This window comes from Rhinatrema bivittatum, chromosome 5 (assembly GCF_901001135.1).
Source record: "Rhinatrema bivittatum chromosome 5, aRhiBiv1.1, whole genome shotgun sequence".
NCBI lineage: Eukaryota > Metazoa > Chordata > Amphibia > Gymnophiona > Rhinatrematidae > Rhinatrema > Rhinatrema bivittatum.
Window position 1 is genome coordinate 174,346,492 of NC_042619.1, and position 18,051 is coordinate 174,364,542.

The 18,051-nt window shown below is 42.9% G+C and overlaps 1 protein-coding gene across 1 annotated transcript in view; it reads left to right on the plus strand.

The window, feature by feature from the left end:
• Window positions 1–18,051, plus strand: part of LMO7 (LIM domain 7) — a 374,915-nt gene that overhangs the window by 288,489 nt on the left and 68,375 nt on the right. Inside the window, exons 14-17 of the mRNA XM_029603031.1 lie at window positions 7,279–7,405; window positions 9,243–9,382; window positions 11,504–12,038; window positions 13,205–13,543. Coding sequence (XP_029458891.1) covers window positions 7,279–7,405; window positions 9,243–9,382; window positions 11,504–12,038; window positions 13,205–13,543 — 1,141 coding nt within the window. The remainder of the gene's footprint in view (window positions 1–7,278; window positions 7,406–9,242; window positions 9,383–11,503; window positions 12,039–13,204; window positions 13,544–18,051) is intronic.

Sequence of the window (18,051 nt, forward strand, 5' to 3'; positions counted from 1 at the left end):
GTCAGTGGCACACCTTCGATCGGTGCCGCTTCCTGACATCTGCAAAGCTGCAACCTGGAGTTCTCTCCATACCTTTGCAGCCCATTATTGTTTGGACAAAGCTGGAAGACAGGACTCCATCTTCGGCCAGTCTGTCTTGCGTAACCTTTTTCCAACCTGATGTACCAACACCCTTCCACCTACCCGGTTGGGTGCGGATGCCCTTTCCCAAATTTCTCCTCACTTATTGTGCTTGCTGCACACCGTTGGGTACATTTGGTGCAAGTCGGGACATCCTCAACTCGGTACTCGCCCATTTGTGAGGACAACCATCCTGCTTGTCCTGTGAGAAAGCAAATGTTGCTTACCTGATGTAACAGGTGTTCTCACAGGACAGCAGGATGTTAGTCCTCACGAAACCCGCCCGCCTCCCCGCGGTGTTGGGTTCGTTTTATTTTTACTTTCTAGGCACTGCCTGTAGCTTTGAAAATCAGACTGAAGGGAGACCCCTGCTGGCTGCAGGGTCAGTGCCTTGCTGGGCATGCCCAGTAGGGGCCAGTCAAAGTTCTGTTTAAACTTTGACAGAAGTTTTCCGTGGTGGGCTCCATCCTCGATGTCACCCATTTGTGAGGACTAACATCCTGCTGTCCTGTGAGAACACCTGTTACATCAGGTAAGCAACATTTGCTATCTTAAAAGGGTAACTTTCAATCAACTCTGCATGGCCCCATACAGCACGTGTGGAAATCTACTCTAGTATTTTGTAACTCAGGTAGAAAGTACACGCTTTCCATGCATTGCAAATATTTGTGCGTTTGTGTTAATGTGCGTGGACCACATATGTGCAATTATTTGCAATACATTGAAAGTGTGTACTTTCTACTTATTTTATAAATATAGGTATGTATATTTTGCACACAGTGTTCGTATAACATCCTGATTTATATGCAGTTAAGCATATTTTAAAATATGCACATACTTGAAATCACTAGTTTGCGGATACCTCCATGAGTTCACCCAGTCTCTCTAGTTCCTGAAACTCTTCTTATACCCTGAACTCCTAGTTTACTCAGATCTCACATAACAGATAAGTGATATCAATTGCACTACATAATTAGCAGATGTAAAATTGTGCAAATAAGTTGCCTAATATATTTGAATAAATATCTCAAGGTCTGGTTTTGGAACATCCCTAGACCACTCCTTTTTTGAGCAGGTAAATATATGGGCGAAACCAAAAACGTGTGTAACATTGGTGGCTATAGAATAGCATATGCATGAGTTCAAGCTACTTGGGTGCATTATTCCTTTGAAAATTAATTCATTAAGCTTTTCACAGGCCACTTTTTCAAATACTTATGACATTTATTGCAATGCACTTCAGATATAAAACTTAAAAAAAACAAAACAAAAAAAACTGCTCTTTTTCTGAAAAGACAGTAGTATTTCTCTATCTATCACCAAAATATGGACAGTTTTCTATTAAACCTTTTGAAAATGAAATCACTTAATTGAATAAAATACAGGAGGAACTTTGAGCAGAGTTTAACATTTGTTCATTATTTTACATTTACTACTCAAATTCTAAAGCACAATAATCAGGAAAACATGTCTTGTGGTAGTCTGCTTACATAAGAACATGAGGTTTGCAAATAGTTCATCTGGATCAAAACAGAGGCATTCTGATATTCTCTATTCCTTTCCTAATAGTCCCTAGCATTCTATTTGATTTCTTGGCTGCTGCTGCATGTACTATCAATAATGCCTAGATCCTTTTCCTGAAAGGGACTCCTAATGTTGAACCTTGTATTATGTAGCTATAATTTGGGTTATTCTTCTCTGTGCACTTTGCGCTTGTCCGCTTGCGATCAACAGGTTAATTTATTACCTGCGCTTCCTCTCTCTTGTCAGTCACAGCTTCATCTTCATTCTCCGGACGACAATCGCAGCGGAGCTTCCTGTTTCCTGTTACCAACAGTGGCTAATCCAGGTCATAAGTACCTGGCAGTTTCCCAAGGGTAGACAGATTCCATGCTGCTTACCCCAGGGATAAGCAGTGGATGTCTGCAATTCCACCTTACGGGCCGATACAGTAAAAAACACGTCCGAAAAGAGGCGCTAGGGACACTAGCGCCTCTTTTCGGACAGGAGCGGCGGCTGTCAGCGGGTTTGACAGCCGACGCTCAATTTTGCCGGTGTCTGTTCTCGAGCCCGCTGACAGCCACGGGTTTGGAAACCGGACGCAAAATTGAGCATCCAGTTTCCATGCCGCGGGCCTTTTTCAAAATTTTTTTTTTTTTTACTTTTTTTAACTTTTGGGACCTCCGACTTAATATCGCCATGATGTTAAGTCAGAGGGTGCACAGAAAAGCAGTTTTTACTGCTTTTCTGTGCACTTTCCTGGTGCCCGGAGAAATTAATACCTACCTTTGGGTAGGCGCTAATTTCTTAAAGTAAAATGTGCGGCTTGGCTGCACATGTTACTTACTGAATTGCGCGGGAATACCTAATTTATTTATTTATTTATTTATTTAACGGTTTTATATACCGACATTCATCAAAGATATCACATCGGTTCACAGCGTAACAAGAAACTAGTGCCAGTGACGGCGCTTTACATCGAACAGGTTTAACATAATACAATTAAAAAATATTGGAACATAATAACTAGAGCAAGAGGAAAGGAAGGGGAAATAAAACATAAACTAAAATTAGAATAACATGATTACAAGATAGTAAAAGCAGAGAAAAAAGGGGGGAAGAAGTGACAGAAGGATAAAATTAGATTAGTAAATTATTGTAAGCGAAGATTGCAGGTATATACAAAATGTACAATTATAGGGAATAATATAAAATAACAATAGTTCAGGGAAGGGGAGAGGTGAGGTGAGAAGGGGAGGGGGAGAGGTAGGGAATGGAGGGGGGAAGGGTAACACAGGAGGGAGGGAGAAGAGGAATGGTGTAAGCTTAGGTAGAAGCCGGTTCAAGCGGGGGCTCATCCGCTTATAGTGAAAAACCAAGTCAAGGGGGACAGAGAAGGGAGGGTGTAGATGAGAGCACGGGGACTTTAAGTATATGCTTTGGTGAAGAGCCAGGTCTTGAGCTTGCGCTTGAAGGTTTTTGAGCATTCTTCTTGGCGAAGTTCAACTGGCATTGTGTTCCAGAGAATAGGCCCGGCGATAGATAATGCACGGGCTCTCGTGGAGGTTAATTTGTAAAGTTTGGGTGAGGTGGTGGGCATGGTGGCGAGATGAATGTGTCTAGTGGGTTTATTGGCTTGGTGAAATCGGAGGGTGTCATTGAACCAATTCATTTCAGGATTGAACAAGGCCTTATGAACGAGTGAGAGAGCCTTATATTGAATACGGGAGGCTATGGGAAGCCAATGTAGATCTTTTAGGACCGGTGTGATGTGGTCGTGTCTGCGAGTGTTGGTCAAAATCCGGGCTGTTGTATTTTGTAGTATTTGAAGGGGGTGGATGGCATTGTTGGGGAGTCCGAGGAGAAGGGAATTACAATAGTCGATTTTGGCAAAGATAATGGTTTGTAGAACCGTACGGAAGTCAGGGGGATGAAGTAGAGGTTTAAGTTTTTTAAGGGTGTGAAGTTTAAAAAATCCATCTTTTATTATACTACTGATGAATTTCTTCAGTGTGAGGTGGCCATCGAGAATGATACCCAGATCTCGGACTTGTTGAGCAAATGGGATGTGTGAAAGAAGAGAGGGGTTCAGTTGGTTTTGGGGTGAGATAAGCATAATTTCAGTTTTAGTGGTATTGAGGGCTAAGTGGATGGAAGATAGGAGATTGTTTATGGATTGAAGGGTATCTTTCCAGATATCCATGGTTTTTGAAAGAGAGTCGGTAATGGGGATGAGCAACTGTACGTAGTCAGCGTATATATAGTGAGGGAGGTTGAGGCTAGAAAGGAGGTAACAGAGGGGTAAGATGTAGATATTGAAAAGGGTTGAGGAGAGGGATGAACCTTGTGGGACACCTTGCTTGAGGGGTATGGCCTTGGAGATATGATTTCCTAACTGGCCTAATAGGGCCATCAACATGCATTTGGATGTTGCGGGCGCTATTAGGTTCGGGTGGGTTGGACACGCGTTTTCGACACACTATTACCCCTTACTGAATAAGGGGTAAAGCCAGCGCGTTAAGCGCGCGTCCAAATGCCGGCTAACAGTGCGCTCCATTGGAGCGCACTGTACTGTATTGGCCTGTTAATAACGTATGGACTTTTCTTCCAGGAATTTGCCCTAACCTTTTTTAAACACAGCTACACTAATAGGTTTCATGACATCCTCTGGCAATGAATTCCAGATCTTAATTATGCATTGAGTAAAAAAAAATAGTTTCTCAAGTTTTTAAATGTATCACTTAGTAATTTCATTGTGTTCCTTAGTCTTTGAACTCTTTGAAAAAGTAATCAACTAATTAACGTTTACTACTTTCACTCCACTTGTTTTATTAGACCTCTTATCATATCTCCCCTCAACCATCTCTTCACCAGGCTGTAGAGACCTAACCTCTTTAGTCTTTCCCATAACGAAATTTTTCATCCCCTTTATCATTTTGGTTGCCCTTCTTTGTACCATTTCTAACTCTGCTATATCATTTTTTTTTTTTTAAGATGTGATCAGAGATGCAGATATCACACCATGGATAAATACAGAGGCATTATGATATTCTCAGTTTTATTATCTGTTCCTTTCCTAATAATCCCTAGCATTCTATTTGATTTCTTGGATGCTACTGCATTTATCAGTGATGCCTAGATCCTTTTCCTGAATGGGACTCCTAATGTTGAACCTTGTATTTTGTAGCTATAAGCTGGGTTGTTATTCCCTAAGCGCACTTTGCACTTGTCCATATTAAATTTTATGTGCATGCCCGGTCTCCCAGTTTTGCAAGATCCTCTTGCAATTTCTCACAATTTTCTTGTGATATAACAACTCTGAATAACTTCACTTGTTCCCATGTCCATATTGTTTGTAAGTATATTAAAAAGCAGTGGTGGGGCATTCCAGTATTCACCTTTTGCCATTGGGAAAATTTACCATTTACCAGGGAGTAAACAAATTTCATCTACAATTTGAATAAAATTTATAGTTAAAATTCAAAGAAACTATTTTCATGTGGCGGTGGTCATTCTTGGTGGGGTTTTTTTAAACCTCCTTTCTAAATTCTAATCTGCTTTAATCTAAAACCTTTCCCCTTCATTTATATAATTCAAGATGTGTACTCGGGTTAATTTTCAGATGCATTTCTGCAGGTAAAATAGTGCGCTACCTTAATAAATGACTTGTTATAAAATTGCTGGCCTGAAATGCAGGTAAACTTACATGCACATGCCCCTGTAGGTGATTAAATGTATCTGGGCTGAGAGGAAGCATTCCTGGAGGTGGGGATTTGGGAAAGGGTCTGGACTTAGGCACATACTTTTGGTAAAAGTGTGTGTACATTTTTTTTCAAATTTTCTGCACACAAATTAGCAGGCGGAACTGTCTGTGGGTAGTTTTTGGTGGGAGAATTTTCAAAGTGAACACACGCACACACTCATGCACACACAAGTACATGCATGCATACTTACTTTGAAAATCAGTGTAGTTTATGACCATATTTGCCAACTTCCTTATATGGGCTGTTACAGAATTATCCCCTATAAATAAAGCTATGTAAAACAGGCACAGAGTTCTGCTGAGGTGATTTTTTTCTTAAAAGTGAAAGTTCTTGTTAACGCATTAATAGTAGGCTTGCTGCGTTATGCTTTTGCTCTTAACTTTTTTTTTCCTGCATGTGTTGCTTCATAGAATGCATTTTTTGTAGAACTGTTAGTAAAAGCTATTTTTGCATGTCATTCATTTTATTTTTAAAACTGTATTCAAAATCTCTGCGGAGCAGCACCTAAGTGCTATGTGGACTGACCTTCAGATAGGCCATAGAATAGCATTCGCCTAATAGACAAGCACCTAAAAACTATATTGCTGATCTCCAGGAACTTATCCAGACTCATTTTATGCATGCCAGCTATTGCAGCTGCCTTCGTTGGCACCCTACTTGACTGTTCCTTCATCTAGGCCGAAGGTTGAATGACACAAAAACTGAGTGCTGGTCCTTCAGAACAAAGCTGAGCTATAGTCTCATTTACTTGCTTGGTAGCTAGTTGAGGGCAATTCCATTGTTTTGTTACTTATTTATATAGTTTGATTTTCTTGTTCCATGCTTGGAATTTGATGAGGTGTGTAATAAAATTGGATTCGGGTTGGGAAACGCTGGCTGCCCACGTCCCCATAGTTGTGTTAAGGAACCATAGATTGACATTAAATTGTATTTCAACAGTGAAAATAGAGACCCCAGTATGGAAGATAAAGGGTCTCCATGGATAGCTAGAGTGAATTATTTTTGGTCTAAAATATTTAAGATGGTGCCTTTTTTTTTTTTTTTTTTTTGTACTATACTCTTCCCACATGTTCTTGCCAAACTTAAGAACTTATTCATATGTGATTTGGTTTCGTTTTTGGTTTTACCTGCAAAAGGACAAGAATCATTTCAGATTTTTTTTTACTTGCTTTGTTTTAGATTTGTAGTAATTTATGCAGTATGGCTTTTTTGCAGTTAGGTCTGTGGAATCCTGCTGTGTGTGTGTGTGTGAGCTGAGAGTAGGTTTTTGGTGGATATGCCCATTCATTCCCTTGCTTTTTATCTATTCCTTGTGAAAAATGAGCTGTCCTAAACCAAGTGAGGCACTGGGTTGCCCATAGTACTGCAGATAGGTGCTCGGGTAAGAAATGTTTAAACTAAATTGTGGAACCAATGATCCTTAAAATTAATATCTTCTATCCTCCTGGATGATTTTGTTCTTACCACGGTTGTTTCTTTGCTTAATATAATTAGACCCTTAAAATAGTACTAATTTGTGGATTTCTTAGTTTGAAAAATGGTTTAAAAACTCTGACTGTAAAAGCTATAGACTAGAAGGGAAAAACTCATTGGGAAAAAAAAAGTTACATTTACTTTGCAAGGCAGAATGGCAGTTGTGCATTAAGAGACAGTCTCCTAGATTTAATTGCAACGGGAATCCTAGCTGAGTTGAATCATGATTCTGTTACACATACTGCAGTGGCAATGATGGAGATCCAGATCCTGCCAGTCCACAGTAAGACGGTGCAATTTATAACAGGGCCTAGGGGATTCAACCCAGCTAGAATCGCGCTCATTGCAATTAAAACTTGCAGAGTGGGGATTGTTGGGTTTTATTGGTTCTTTTTAATCTTGGTGTTTTTCCCCCCCATAGGAGCAAGTCAGTGGAAGATGTTAGCGCGGAGGACTTGCAGGCTCAGCAGGCTCAGCGTAAACTTCGCTTTGAAGAGCTGCAGAAAATAAAATCCAAGATGCAAGAACAGGATCAAATATGGCAGGATGTAAGTACTGAAAATTATTTTCATATCTCAATTTTTTAAAATACCGTATTTTTCGCTCCATAAGACGCACTTTTTTTCCCCCAAAAGTGGGGGGAAAATGTATGGAGCGAATATAAAAAAAAAAAAAACTAAAAATCTAACAAACCCCCCCCCACCCTCCTGACCCTCCCCCCAAGACCTGCCGACTTAATTTACTATAACCCCCCACCCTTTTGACCCCCCCAAGACCTGCCAAACGTCCTTGGTGGTCCAGCGGGGGTCCAGGAGCGATCTTCTGGGCTTCGGCCGTCGGCTGCCAGTAATCAAAATGGCACAGACGGCCCTTTGCCCTCACTATGTCACTGGGACCGACCAATGGCAGCGGTAGTCCCTGTGACATAGTAAGGGCAAAGGGCCATCGGCTGCCAGTAATCAAAATGGCGCCGACGGCTCTTTGCCCTCACTATGTCACTGGGACCGACCGCTGCTATTGGTCGGTCTCAGTGACATGGAGAGAGCAAAGGGCCGTCGGCACCATTTTGTTTACTGGCAGCCGACGGCCGAAGCCGAGGAGACCGCTCCTGGACCCCTGCTGGACCATCAAGGACTTTTGGCAGGTCTTGGGGGGGTCAAGAGGGTGGGGGGTTGTAGTAAATTAACTCGGCAGGTCTTGGAGGTGGGTCAGGAGGTTGGGGGTTGTTAATTAATTTAAAGGGTTGGGATGGGGTTTTTTTTGGGGGGGAGGGGTTCCCAGAGAAAGAAAAGTTTTCTGATCTGGGGAGTGGACCGAAATGGCCCTCCCCAGACCCGAAAACAAAATGGGGAGGAAAAAAAAAAAGCTATGCACTCCCCTAATTTGCTCCATAAGACGCCCAGACGCAGAGCCGGTTTAGCACAATTTTTTTTTTTTTTTAAATTTTCCCCCTCTGAATCCTAGGTGCGTCTTATGGTCAGGTGCGTCTTATGGAGCAAAAAATACAGTATTCTCTCCTTTTCCTCTTGCTCATATTATTTTTTTTTTTTTCGTTTTAACAGCATTAGAATTCAGTCAGAAAAAGTACTTGCCTTTTTCATTTAGTTCAGGATGCAAACTGCTCTGGTTTTCAGGTAACCAAATAGGCACACTAACTTTTCCCTTAGATCAAATGTGTATAAACGCCTCATAAATATTCATTGTGCATGTCCTAAAAATAGGCCAGTTTGTCTCTCTCAAGGGCTGCGTTTTTACACCCCCATTTATAGATTTCCTTTGTGCCGTTTTCAGTCCTTGATACCCTGTTGGGGGGGGGGGGGGGGGGCATTATGAGGAGACAAGGGCACTTTCCTACACCTTCCTTTTGTTCCATGTTCAGTCTGATAAGAGTCTGTTTAGAAAGAGTGAATTTTTTCCAAATGAAAATTTTGCTGCCAAAATTTTCATACAGTGCTTCACAGTATAAAACCCCAAAGTAGGATGGCTTCTGTGGTACTGCAGTGGGAAGGATATTTAGGTGGACTAGGTGAGCTTTCACCATATTTATCTGCCATCTTATTCTCTGTGCCTATGAAAGATCAGATGGACCATTTTATGTAACTGGAATATGGTTGGTGGGTTTTTTTTTGTTTTCCTTTGGGCTTTTTTTTTTTTAAGATATTTAGGTCAGATTTTAAACAGGAGCGTGAAAGATTTAGCCATTTAGTCTTGGCAGAGAAACTTGTACTGCATAAAGGAAAAACAGGACACCTGAGAATCGAGTGAGAATGCACCGTCCAAGCTGTGTAACAGGATACTGCATGATAGTCCAATGAGCTTTTATTTCAGCAGTGCTATGCAGAAAATCGGGTGTACTTTTTTTTATTACTCTGCTTCTTACCTTAGGATCTGGCAAAATGGAAAAATCGACGAAAGAGCTTTACCTCGGATTTGCAAAAGAAGAAGGAAGAGCGGGAAGAGTTTGAGAAAGCAGCTGAGAGCTCGGACCGATACATCAAAACGTTCCGCGAAATGCAACAGGACAGGTAATGAGAGCACTGCCTTGCATTTAAACCTGAAATGTCCGCACGTCCTGTAAGCTTGCAGTTTTTCAGATTTGTCTCAGGTTATTTTAAATTAGGTTAGTTGCATTTGACTTCATGTAAACTTTTACAACAATTTGGAATATAATGGTTATATCTGTGCCTCTCTTTTAAACTGTAGTTAGAGGAAATGGACGGCTGATACTAAACAGCTAGTTGGTCCATTTTCCCGAAGAAAAAAAAGCAGTTAAAGCAGTGTACAAGGCAGCAGAAGGGAGGTGCTGAAGAAACTAATAAACTCTTATCACTAAGCAAAGCCATCAATAACTTTAAGTTTTGTAGAAGGATAATGCATTCTCTACTAGGCTGACAAATGGACTGATTTTTTTTTTTTTTTGTTTCCCCGTGAGCACTGCTGAAGTTGGTTCCAACCTGCCCGTCTTAATCATTCCAATCATCAGTCAATGAAATAGTTGATTCCTAACAGACTAATTTGTAACTCAGCTGAATTTTTATTTATTTCTGATCAGTTAACTTCATATCTGACTTGAATTCCTAAGCATGAACAGTATGAACTAGGAATCCTGTTTGTCTAACAGGGAACAACAGGGTTGAGGTGGAGGGTCATAATCAAACTTTTATATATGCAGCTACTGATGAGAGAAACTTCTGGTATAAGTAGGGTGTGCCAGAGCAAATAGTTTCAGGCATGCATTAAATTAAATTACAAAAAACTTTGTTTTTTTGTAATTATTTCAAACAGTGCTTTTTTGTGCTGTGCAAAAAAAAGCACTGTGCAAACAGTATCCCCTGAGTGAAACTCAGGGGATACTGTTTGCACAGCATATAAAGTGCTGTTTTTATATTCATCTGAAGTACATATAAGGTTTTGGGTTTTTTTTTTTTAAGGGAGATGTGGTTGGTTGACTAGATACAATATTGTGCTTGAACTGTACTTAGATTATGAACCTTGCAAATGTGACAGTAACAAAAAGTACAGTCACAAGTAGGGATGTGAATCGTGTGCCCGATCGTTTTAACGATCAGGTTCGGTAGATGGCCAGCGCCATCTAGGAGCACTAGATGGCGCCGGCCATCTAGTGCTCCTACCTTGTGACAGGGGCCGGCCAATGGCACGGATATCCTGTCACATGGTAAGGGCAAAGGGCCATCGGTGCCATCATTATGAATGGCAGCCGATGGCCTGAGAGCGGGAGGTCGCTCCCTGTGCCCCCCCCCTGGACCACCAGGTAATTTTAAAAGGTTTTTGGGGGGGGGGGGGGTCGGGAGGGTGGGGGAGGCTAAGGGGGTCGGTTTAAAGGGTCGGGTGGTTTTTTTTTTTTTGGTTTTTTTTTATCAGGCCATCGGTGCCATTTATATTAGTGGCAGCCAAAATGGCGCCGATGGCCCGAGAGCGGGAAATCGCGCCAGGACACCCCACTGGACCACCAGGTAATTTAACATTTTGGGGGGGGTTCAGGAGGGTGGGGGAGGGTAAGGGATTGGTTTTAAAGGGTCAGGTTGGGTTTAGGGGTTGTTTTGGTGTGCCGGTTTTCCCGCCCTCCCCCCAAACAATTCCCGTGCCCGATTTAACGATTTTTGACGATAAATCGGGGGAATTTGTATTGTATCGCGCACGCTAACAATTTTTGACTATTTAAAAAATATCGATGATTTTCTTAAATCGTCAAAAAAGGATTCACATCCCTAGTCACAAGTAGTTTTTTTGTTTAACCTCTTAAGTGATGCTCAGGTTTACCTTTTTATATGTTGTACCCTTGCGAAAATTTCCTTGTAAGATTGTACTGCTAGGGAAGGGGAGAATAGAAACACTAAGAGGAAAATAAAAACAGCCTTATGATCCAGCAAGTTCTTCTGACATAGTAATGTCTGAAAATGGTTCCTGGTGGATGTCTTTAAATATCTCTAGTTTTGCACCATTCTTAGAAGGGAATGAAAGCACCTACTTTCTATTGGTCAAACAATGTCATCAACTAAGGGGGATGGTGGGGCAAATTCTTTGAGGAGCTTTGCATGGTTTTACAAGAAAAATTACCAGAAAGCAGTGTCCTGTTGTCACAAAGCCATCTCCTTGCATTTCTAATGATTTGCTTCTTATTTTAGGGAGAACAGGGAGCAGGAACATCATAATGGCAGCTTATCAGAAGCAGGATCCAGGAAGCACTATTCCTTCAGTGATGATGTGTTTGAACAAGAGGCAGAGCCTTCCAGATCGCCAGTACCAAAGGGTTACACTGCGAAAGGCCGTGTTCAAGAAATGGAAACTTCCAAGCGGCCAATTGGAAAAGGTTACCCTGTGGAAGTTGCAGCTCAGGAAGAGAGGCCTTCGAGACGGCCCATAGAAAAGGGTTACACTCTGGAAGTTGATGCACCTTACAGTAGAAAGAAGAGTGAAACAAGCTATGGTTCTCAAAAGACCATCACAACTGTAGAACATAAAACCCCCTCAGAAGAACAGAAATCTGCTCCATTGTTTACATACCATTCAGGGACTGCTCAAACTAGGCTAACACAAGTTTCAGCATCTCTCCCTAGAAGCTACCAGAAACCTGATGCCTCCAGGATAACATCTATGGTTACACCTAGACCTTTTGGGGTCCAGTCAAAAGGAATTTCATCACTTCCCCGATCATTCACAGTAAAAATCCATTCTGTTTATTTCTCAGTATCTGGCAACAAACTAAAATGTGAAGCATAGTGGTTTTAAGTTACTTGCTGCTGCTGATATTCAGTAAATGAATTTAGCATGTAGATTGGTGGCAATAGAGGACATAAACAGAATAGAATTTTTTTTTTTTTTTTGGAGGAGTGGGGGGAAGGAGGAGCCCAAGGTTTACATGGGTGGGAACTCTGCCTAGATCACCACCCTGACTTCAGCCTTTCCCTATCCTAAGTGGACCTTAAAGGGTAATGGCTATGAAACTCTTTAAATTTCTGGCCACACTCTGTATCTCCTGTGTGTTTTACCCTCTCTCCCTGCCCCATCTCACTCACCCTCTGTGTTAACCCTCGTATAAAGTAGATGCATTAATCTCTCAGGGTGATGAAGACCAATTATATAGATAGGCTTTCAGCCTTCCACCCAGCCTAGGCATTTCTGAACTTTTACGGGGTTGAGAGGAAGGGGGATAATTACTGGCCAAAAGTAAATGGATTTTCATGGCCTCAAACTTTTACATGTTTAGATCAGGGGCAGTGGTGGTTTCCCATTCAAATTACCCCTCCTGAAGGCACATGGATTATGGTGTGACAGCGATTCTGATGTCTCCAGGCTCTAAGTCCTGTACCTTTAAGGAACAGACTCATGTGGGACATGACCTTGCTGCTAGGGTTGGGGTCCTGAACCAAAATTGAGACTGGGTGGGGGGGTGGGTGTGGAAGATGCCCACCCATGGCTACACCTCTGGTTTTAATGTTTGTATAAAATAACCAGAAAAAATATTGCTGGGAAAAAATCATGTCCTATTGGTTAGACACAGGGTAATGATTCAAGACAAGTGCTGTAACGTCATTTAAAACAAATTCATGTGCTATTGACCATGTGTGATCTTGAACGAGCTACTTCATCACTCTGTGCCTCTGTGTCTGAATTGAAGTTTAAGCATTTGTCTTGATCTGGCTTTCCCAGTTAAATTATTATTGCCACTGCATCAGAGAACATGAAAATGAGAAATCTAGGCAAAATCTTTGATGTTGGACTTTAATTGTTTAAGTTTCAGTTTACTAAGAAACTAGATTAGCATAAATGTTTAAAAGATGGCAACCACATCTGTACAGGTAACAAGGGATACCCTTTCCTTCTAGATGGAAGATTCACGTAAATATAATGGAGAGCTGTATGGAGCAAACCAAGCCCCGAATAACTTGGCAACCAACTCACTGCCCAGACAAGAGGCTTACCAGCAACACAGCAGCAGTGCATTGGAAAGTGATGAGGAGGTGACAGATGAGGATGAGGAGGAAAAGCAGGAAGACACTGAAGCGGTACCATCAACTGAGCCAGCGTTTCCTTTTTACCAAAACCAGGATGCAGACCACTCTGATCAGAAATTGACAAGATATAACACTTCTGAAGCCATGACAATTACATCTTCTACCAAATTGAGAAACCTGCCAGTAGCTGGAACCAAAGGGCCAGAACAGGTGAGCTGGAACATGACTTTTTTTTTTTTTTGCTAAAAACTCAAGCTAAGCTTTTCATCATAGAAAATTGAATAGTTAATATCACTTAGGAGTCTAGCTACTAAGTAACAAAAGAACTGGCATGATATTTTGAGTTTTCTGCCAGTGGAGAACTTCCTGTCCTCACTCCACACCCCAAAATCAGATTTGGAACTCTAGACCTACTGAACCTGTCCCACTCTGAAACCAGGTTTGCACACTAGCTTGTCCTCAAAATGATCTTCCTAATCTCTTAATATTTCTAAGGCAGAGGTGATTGTCTTCAGTCACTTTCCTTTGACTGATGTTCCATCCAGCTTTAAATTTGGTGAGTGTTAGGATCCCAGTTTCATCTTCTCGTAAGAATATCTGAGCAAGATTAGAGACTCTCTTTCCATGTGTGAACAAGCGAAATCAGTGGCAAAGGTCATCTTTAAGATACGGATGGTGAGCTAGTCAAAACCCGTGTTGGGACCAGATGATTTTTGCACAGTTATGAAAGCTATGGCATTGACCCCACTTGATTACTGCAACTTGTGCAATATGGGAGTTGGTGAGTATCCTATGGATGTTACAGCTGCCACAGAATGCAGTAGCACATATTCTGACTAGCATGAGTATCAGAGAGCACATTATACTGGTCAACCTATTCTCTTTAGAATTAAATATAAAGTCGTTATGCTGGTTCATAAACTCCCAACTCGAAGAACTTTATATGTACCGACCTTTCGCAAAACCTAAGGTCTTCACAGCACAGTTTGTTGTTGGTGCCTTTTCCTCAGCTTCTCACCTCCATGGAGACTCAGGAGCATACCTTCCTGGTTGCAGGCTCGATTCGCTAGAACACTCTGAGTCTTTGTCTGCCATGTCTTGCACGCAGACATATTAGGAAACTCTTAAAAGGAATTTTTATTTAAGAACATAAGTTGCTATACAGGGTCAGACCGAAAGTCCATCAAGCCTAGCATTCTGTTTCCATCAGTGGCCAAACCAGGTCACAAGAATCTGGCAAGTACTTGTCTATGACAAATAGTCAGGCCTTTGAATATGGGAGTTTTTTTATTCCTCTCCCTTTTGGTTGCATTTTTATATTGACTTTCTTAGGCTATATCGTGTGAAATCACTCTCTTTTTGTTAGTCATAAGAACATAATAAATTGCCATGCTGGGTCAGACCAAGGGTCCATCAAGCCCAGCATCCTGTTTCCAACAGAGGCCAAACCAGGTCACAAGAACCTGGCAAGTACCCAAACACCAAGAAGATCCCATGCTACTGATGCAATTAATAGCAGTGGCTATTGGCTAAGTAAACTTGATTAATAGCAGACAATGGACTTCTCCTGCAAGAAATTATCCAAACCTTTTTGAAACCCAGCTACACTAACTGCACTAACCACATCCTCTGGCAACAAATTCCAGAGCTTAATTGTGCGTTGAGTGAAAAAGAATTCTCTGATTAGTCTTAAATGTGCTACTTGCTAATTTCATGGAATGCCCCCTAGTCCTTCTATTATCTGAAAGTGTAAATAACCAATTCACATCTTCTCGTTCAAGACCTCTCATGATCTTAAAGACCTCTATCATATCCCCCCTCAGCCGTCTCTTATCAAAGCTAAAAAACCCCAAATTCTTCAGCCTTTCCTCATAGGGGAGCTGTTCCATTCCCCTTATCATTTTGGTTGCCCTTCTCTGTACTTTCTCCATTGCAACTATATCTTTTTTGAGATGCGGCAACCAGAATTGTACACAGTATTCAAGGTGCGGTCTCACCATGGAGTGATAGAGGCATTCACCATTCCCTTCCTAATAATTCCTAACATTCTGTTTGCTTTTTTGACTGCTGCAGCACACTGAGCCGACGATTTCAAGTATTATCCACTATGATGCCTAGATCTTTTTCCTGAGTGGTAGCTCCTAATATGGAACCTAACATTGTGTAACTACAGCAAGGGATATTTTTCCCTATATGCAACACCTTGCACTTGTCCACATTAAATTTCATCTGCCATTTGGATGCCCAATCTTCCAGCCTTGCAAGGACCTCCTGTAATGTATCACAATCCTCTTGTGATTTAACTACTCTGAATAATTTTGTATCATCCGCAAATTTGATAACCTCACTCGTCGTATTCTTTGCAGATCATTTATAAATATATTGAAAAGCACCAGTCCAAGTACAGATCCCTGAGGCACTCCACTGTTTACCCTTTTCCACTGAGAAAATTGACCATTTAATCCTACTCTCTGTTTCCTGTCTTTTAACCAGTTTGTAATCCACAAAAGGACATTGCCTCCTATCCCATGACTTTTTAGTTTTCTTAGAAGCCTCTCATGAGGAACTTTGTCAAACGTCTTTGTCATAGTTTGTCTTGTCTGGTCATGTGCTTATTATAGATGTTTTATTTGTAAATCATCTTGAACTGTGTATAGGCGAGAGAGAAATTTCTTTTAAATAAAACCAGAGGGAGCCAGTTTCCGTCCTGCCATCAGCAGCGCCAAATTCGAGTGCCTGAGTGCCAAATCGCATTTTTTGGCACTCAGGTCAATGTGTCAGCAGCACCATTTTAAATCTGGAAATCCAGTTCCCACCTGCTAGTTAAAGTTATGAAGACCATTTTTGAGGCAAGCTGGGAGTATGTGGGATAGACTCTGGAGGACCTGGCTTTCTGAATGTGATTTGGGGACAGAAAAAGAGAGGCCCTGAGATGCGATTCCAGTTTCACAGGGCATGGGTTATTCATTCTAATAAAGCCCTAGGCCACATGAACTTTTAGCATTAGATTTGCCACATTAAACTTCAGCATGTACAGAACATTGGATAGTGCACTGTTTAATGAGCGTTTGCAGTGGGGGTTTTTCGTTTCTATTCAGATCATTTATGTACAGGGTAACCCTAACAAGTCTCATGATAGTTAGGCAATGCCCATATTACTGCCAACACCTTTTAGTACCCTGTTTCCCCGAAAATAAGACAGTGTCTTATATTAATGTTTGCTACCAAAGATGCACTAGGCCTTATTTTCAGGGGATGTCTTATTTTTCCATGAAGAAGAATTCACAGTGGCCCTGCTGCCGGGGCCTCTTCCTCTTCTCGGGCCACAGCGGCCCTGCTGCCGGGACCTCTTCCTCTTCTCGGGCCACAGTGGCCCTGCTGCCGGGGCCTCTTCCTCTTCTCGGGCCACAGTGGCCCTGCTGCCGGGACCTCTTCCTCTTCTCGGGCCACGGCGGCCCTGCTGCCGGGGCCTCTTCCTCTTCTCGGGCCACAGCGGCCCTGCTGCCGGGGCCTCTTCCTCTTCTCGGGCCACAGTGGCCCTGCTGCCGGGGCCTCTTTCTCTTCTTGGGCCGCTGCAATGATTTGCGGCGCCCCGTAAGCGCTTCTCCTCTTCTGCACGTGCTGATGCTCCTTCTCCTTCCTGCCCACGCGGCTCCGGCAACACTTACTTCCGGGGTCGCGCAGGCAGGAAGGAGGAGGAGCATCAGCGGGTTTGAACGCGATCATTTTCTTCGGGCCGTGGTGATGTGAGTTCCACCACGGCCCTGCCGATCTGCCTGCTACATGCGTGTCACTGACGGCCGCATGAGCCTCCCTGCGCCCGGGGGCATTGGCTCCCCTCGGGATACCACTGCTCGCGGCGCCCCCTACTGTAATACCGTACTTTGGCTGGAAACTTTATACCGGTACAGTAATTTTAAAAAATGCAAGCTGCGTCTACGGTAAGAAGCATCCGTGAAGCGTTAGGCCCGCGCAACCCATTTTACTGTATAGAGCGCTATACAGTATCCTGGGTGCGCTGGCCTAACGCTTCACGGACACGCTCGTACCGGTATCTGTCATTTCAAATGACATTTGAAATGACAGGTACCAGGAAGTGGACGGTTCTCCTACGCTTGGGACTGCCAGTCCTCTCCCCTCCTCCCGAAGCAAGGCGCGAAAAGCAGCCTTGCTCCGGGAGGAGGGGAGAGGACTGGCAGTGTAAAGCAATGATGTGACTTACTTTTTTCACAGCCCTCCTCCGGAGACGGACATCGGACACAGATCGCGGCTCCCCTGCCTCCCGGTGGTGAAGGTGGATGCCTGCACCGGCGAAAGCGGCCCCTGTGCGTGCGATTGGGCCGCTCAATGCGTGACGTCATGACGTTTGGCGTCACGGCACGTGACGTCACGCATTGAGCGGCCCAATTGCACGTACAGGGGCAACTTTCGCCCGTGCAGGCATCCATCTTCGCCTCCGGGAGGCAGGGGAGCCGCAATCTGTGTCCGTCGATGTCCGTCTCCGGAGGAGGGCTGTGAAAAAAGTAAGTCACATCATTGCTTTACACTGCCAGTCCTCTCCCCTCCTCCCGGAGGAAGGCTGCTTTTCGTGCCTTGCTTCGGGAGGAGGGGAGAGGACTGGCAGTCCTGCGCGTAGGATCGCCCGTCCTCTTTCCCCTCTCTCCCTTGCATCTTTTTTTTTTTCGCTTTTTCGCTTTTTTTGTGCTTTTATTGCTTCG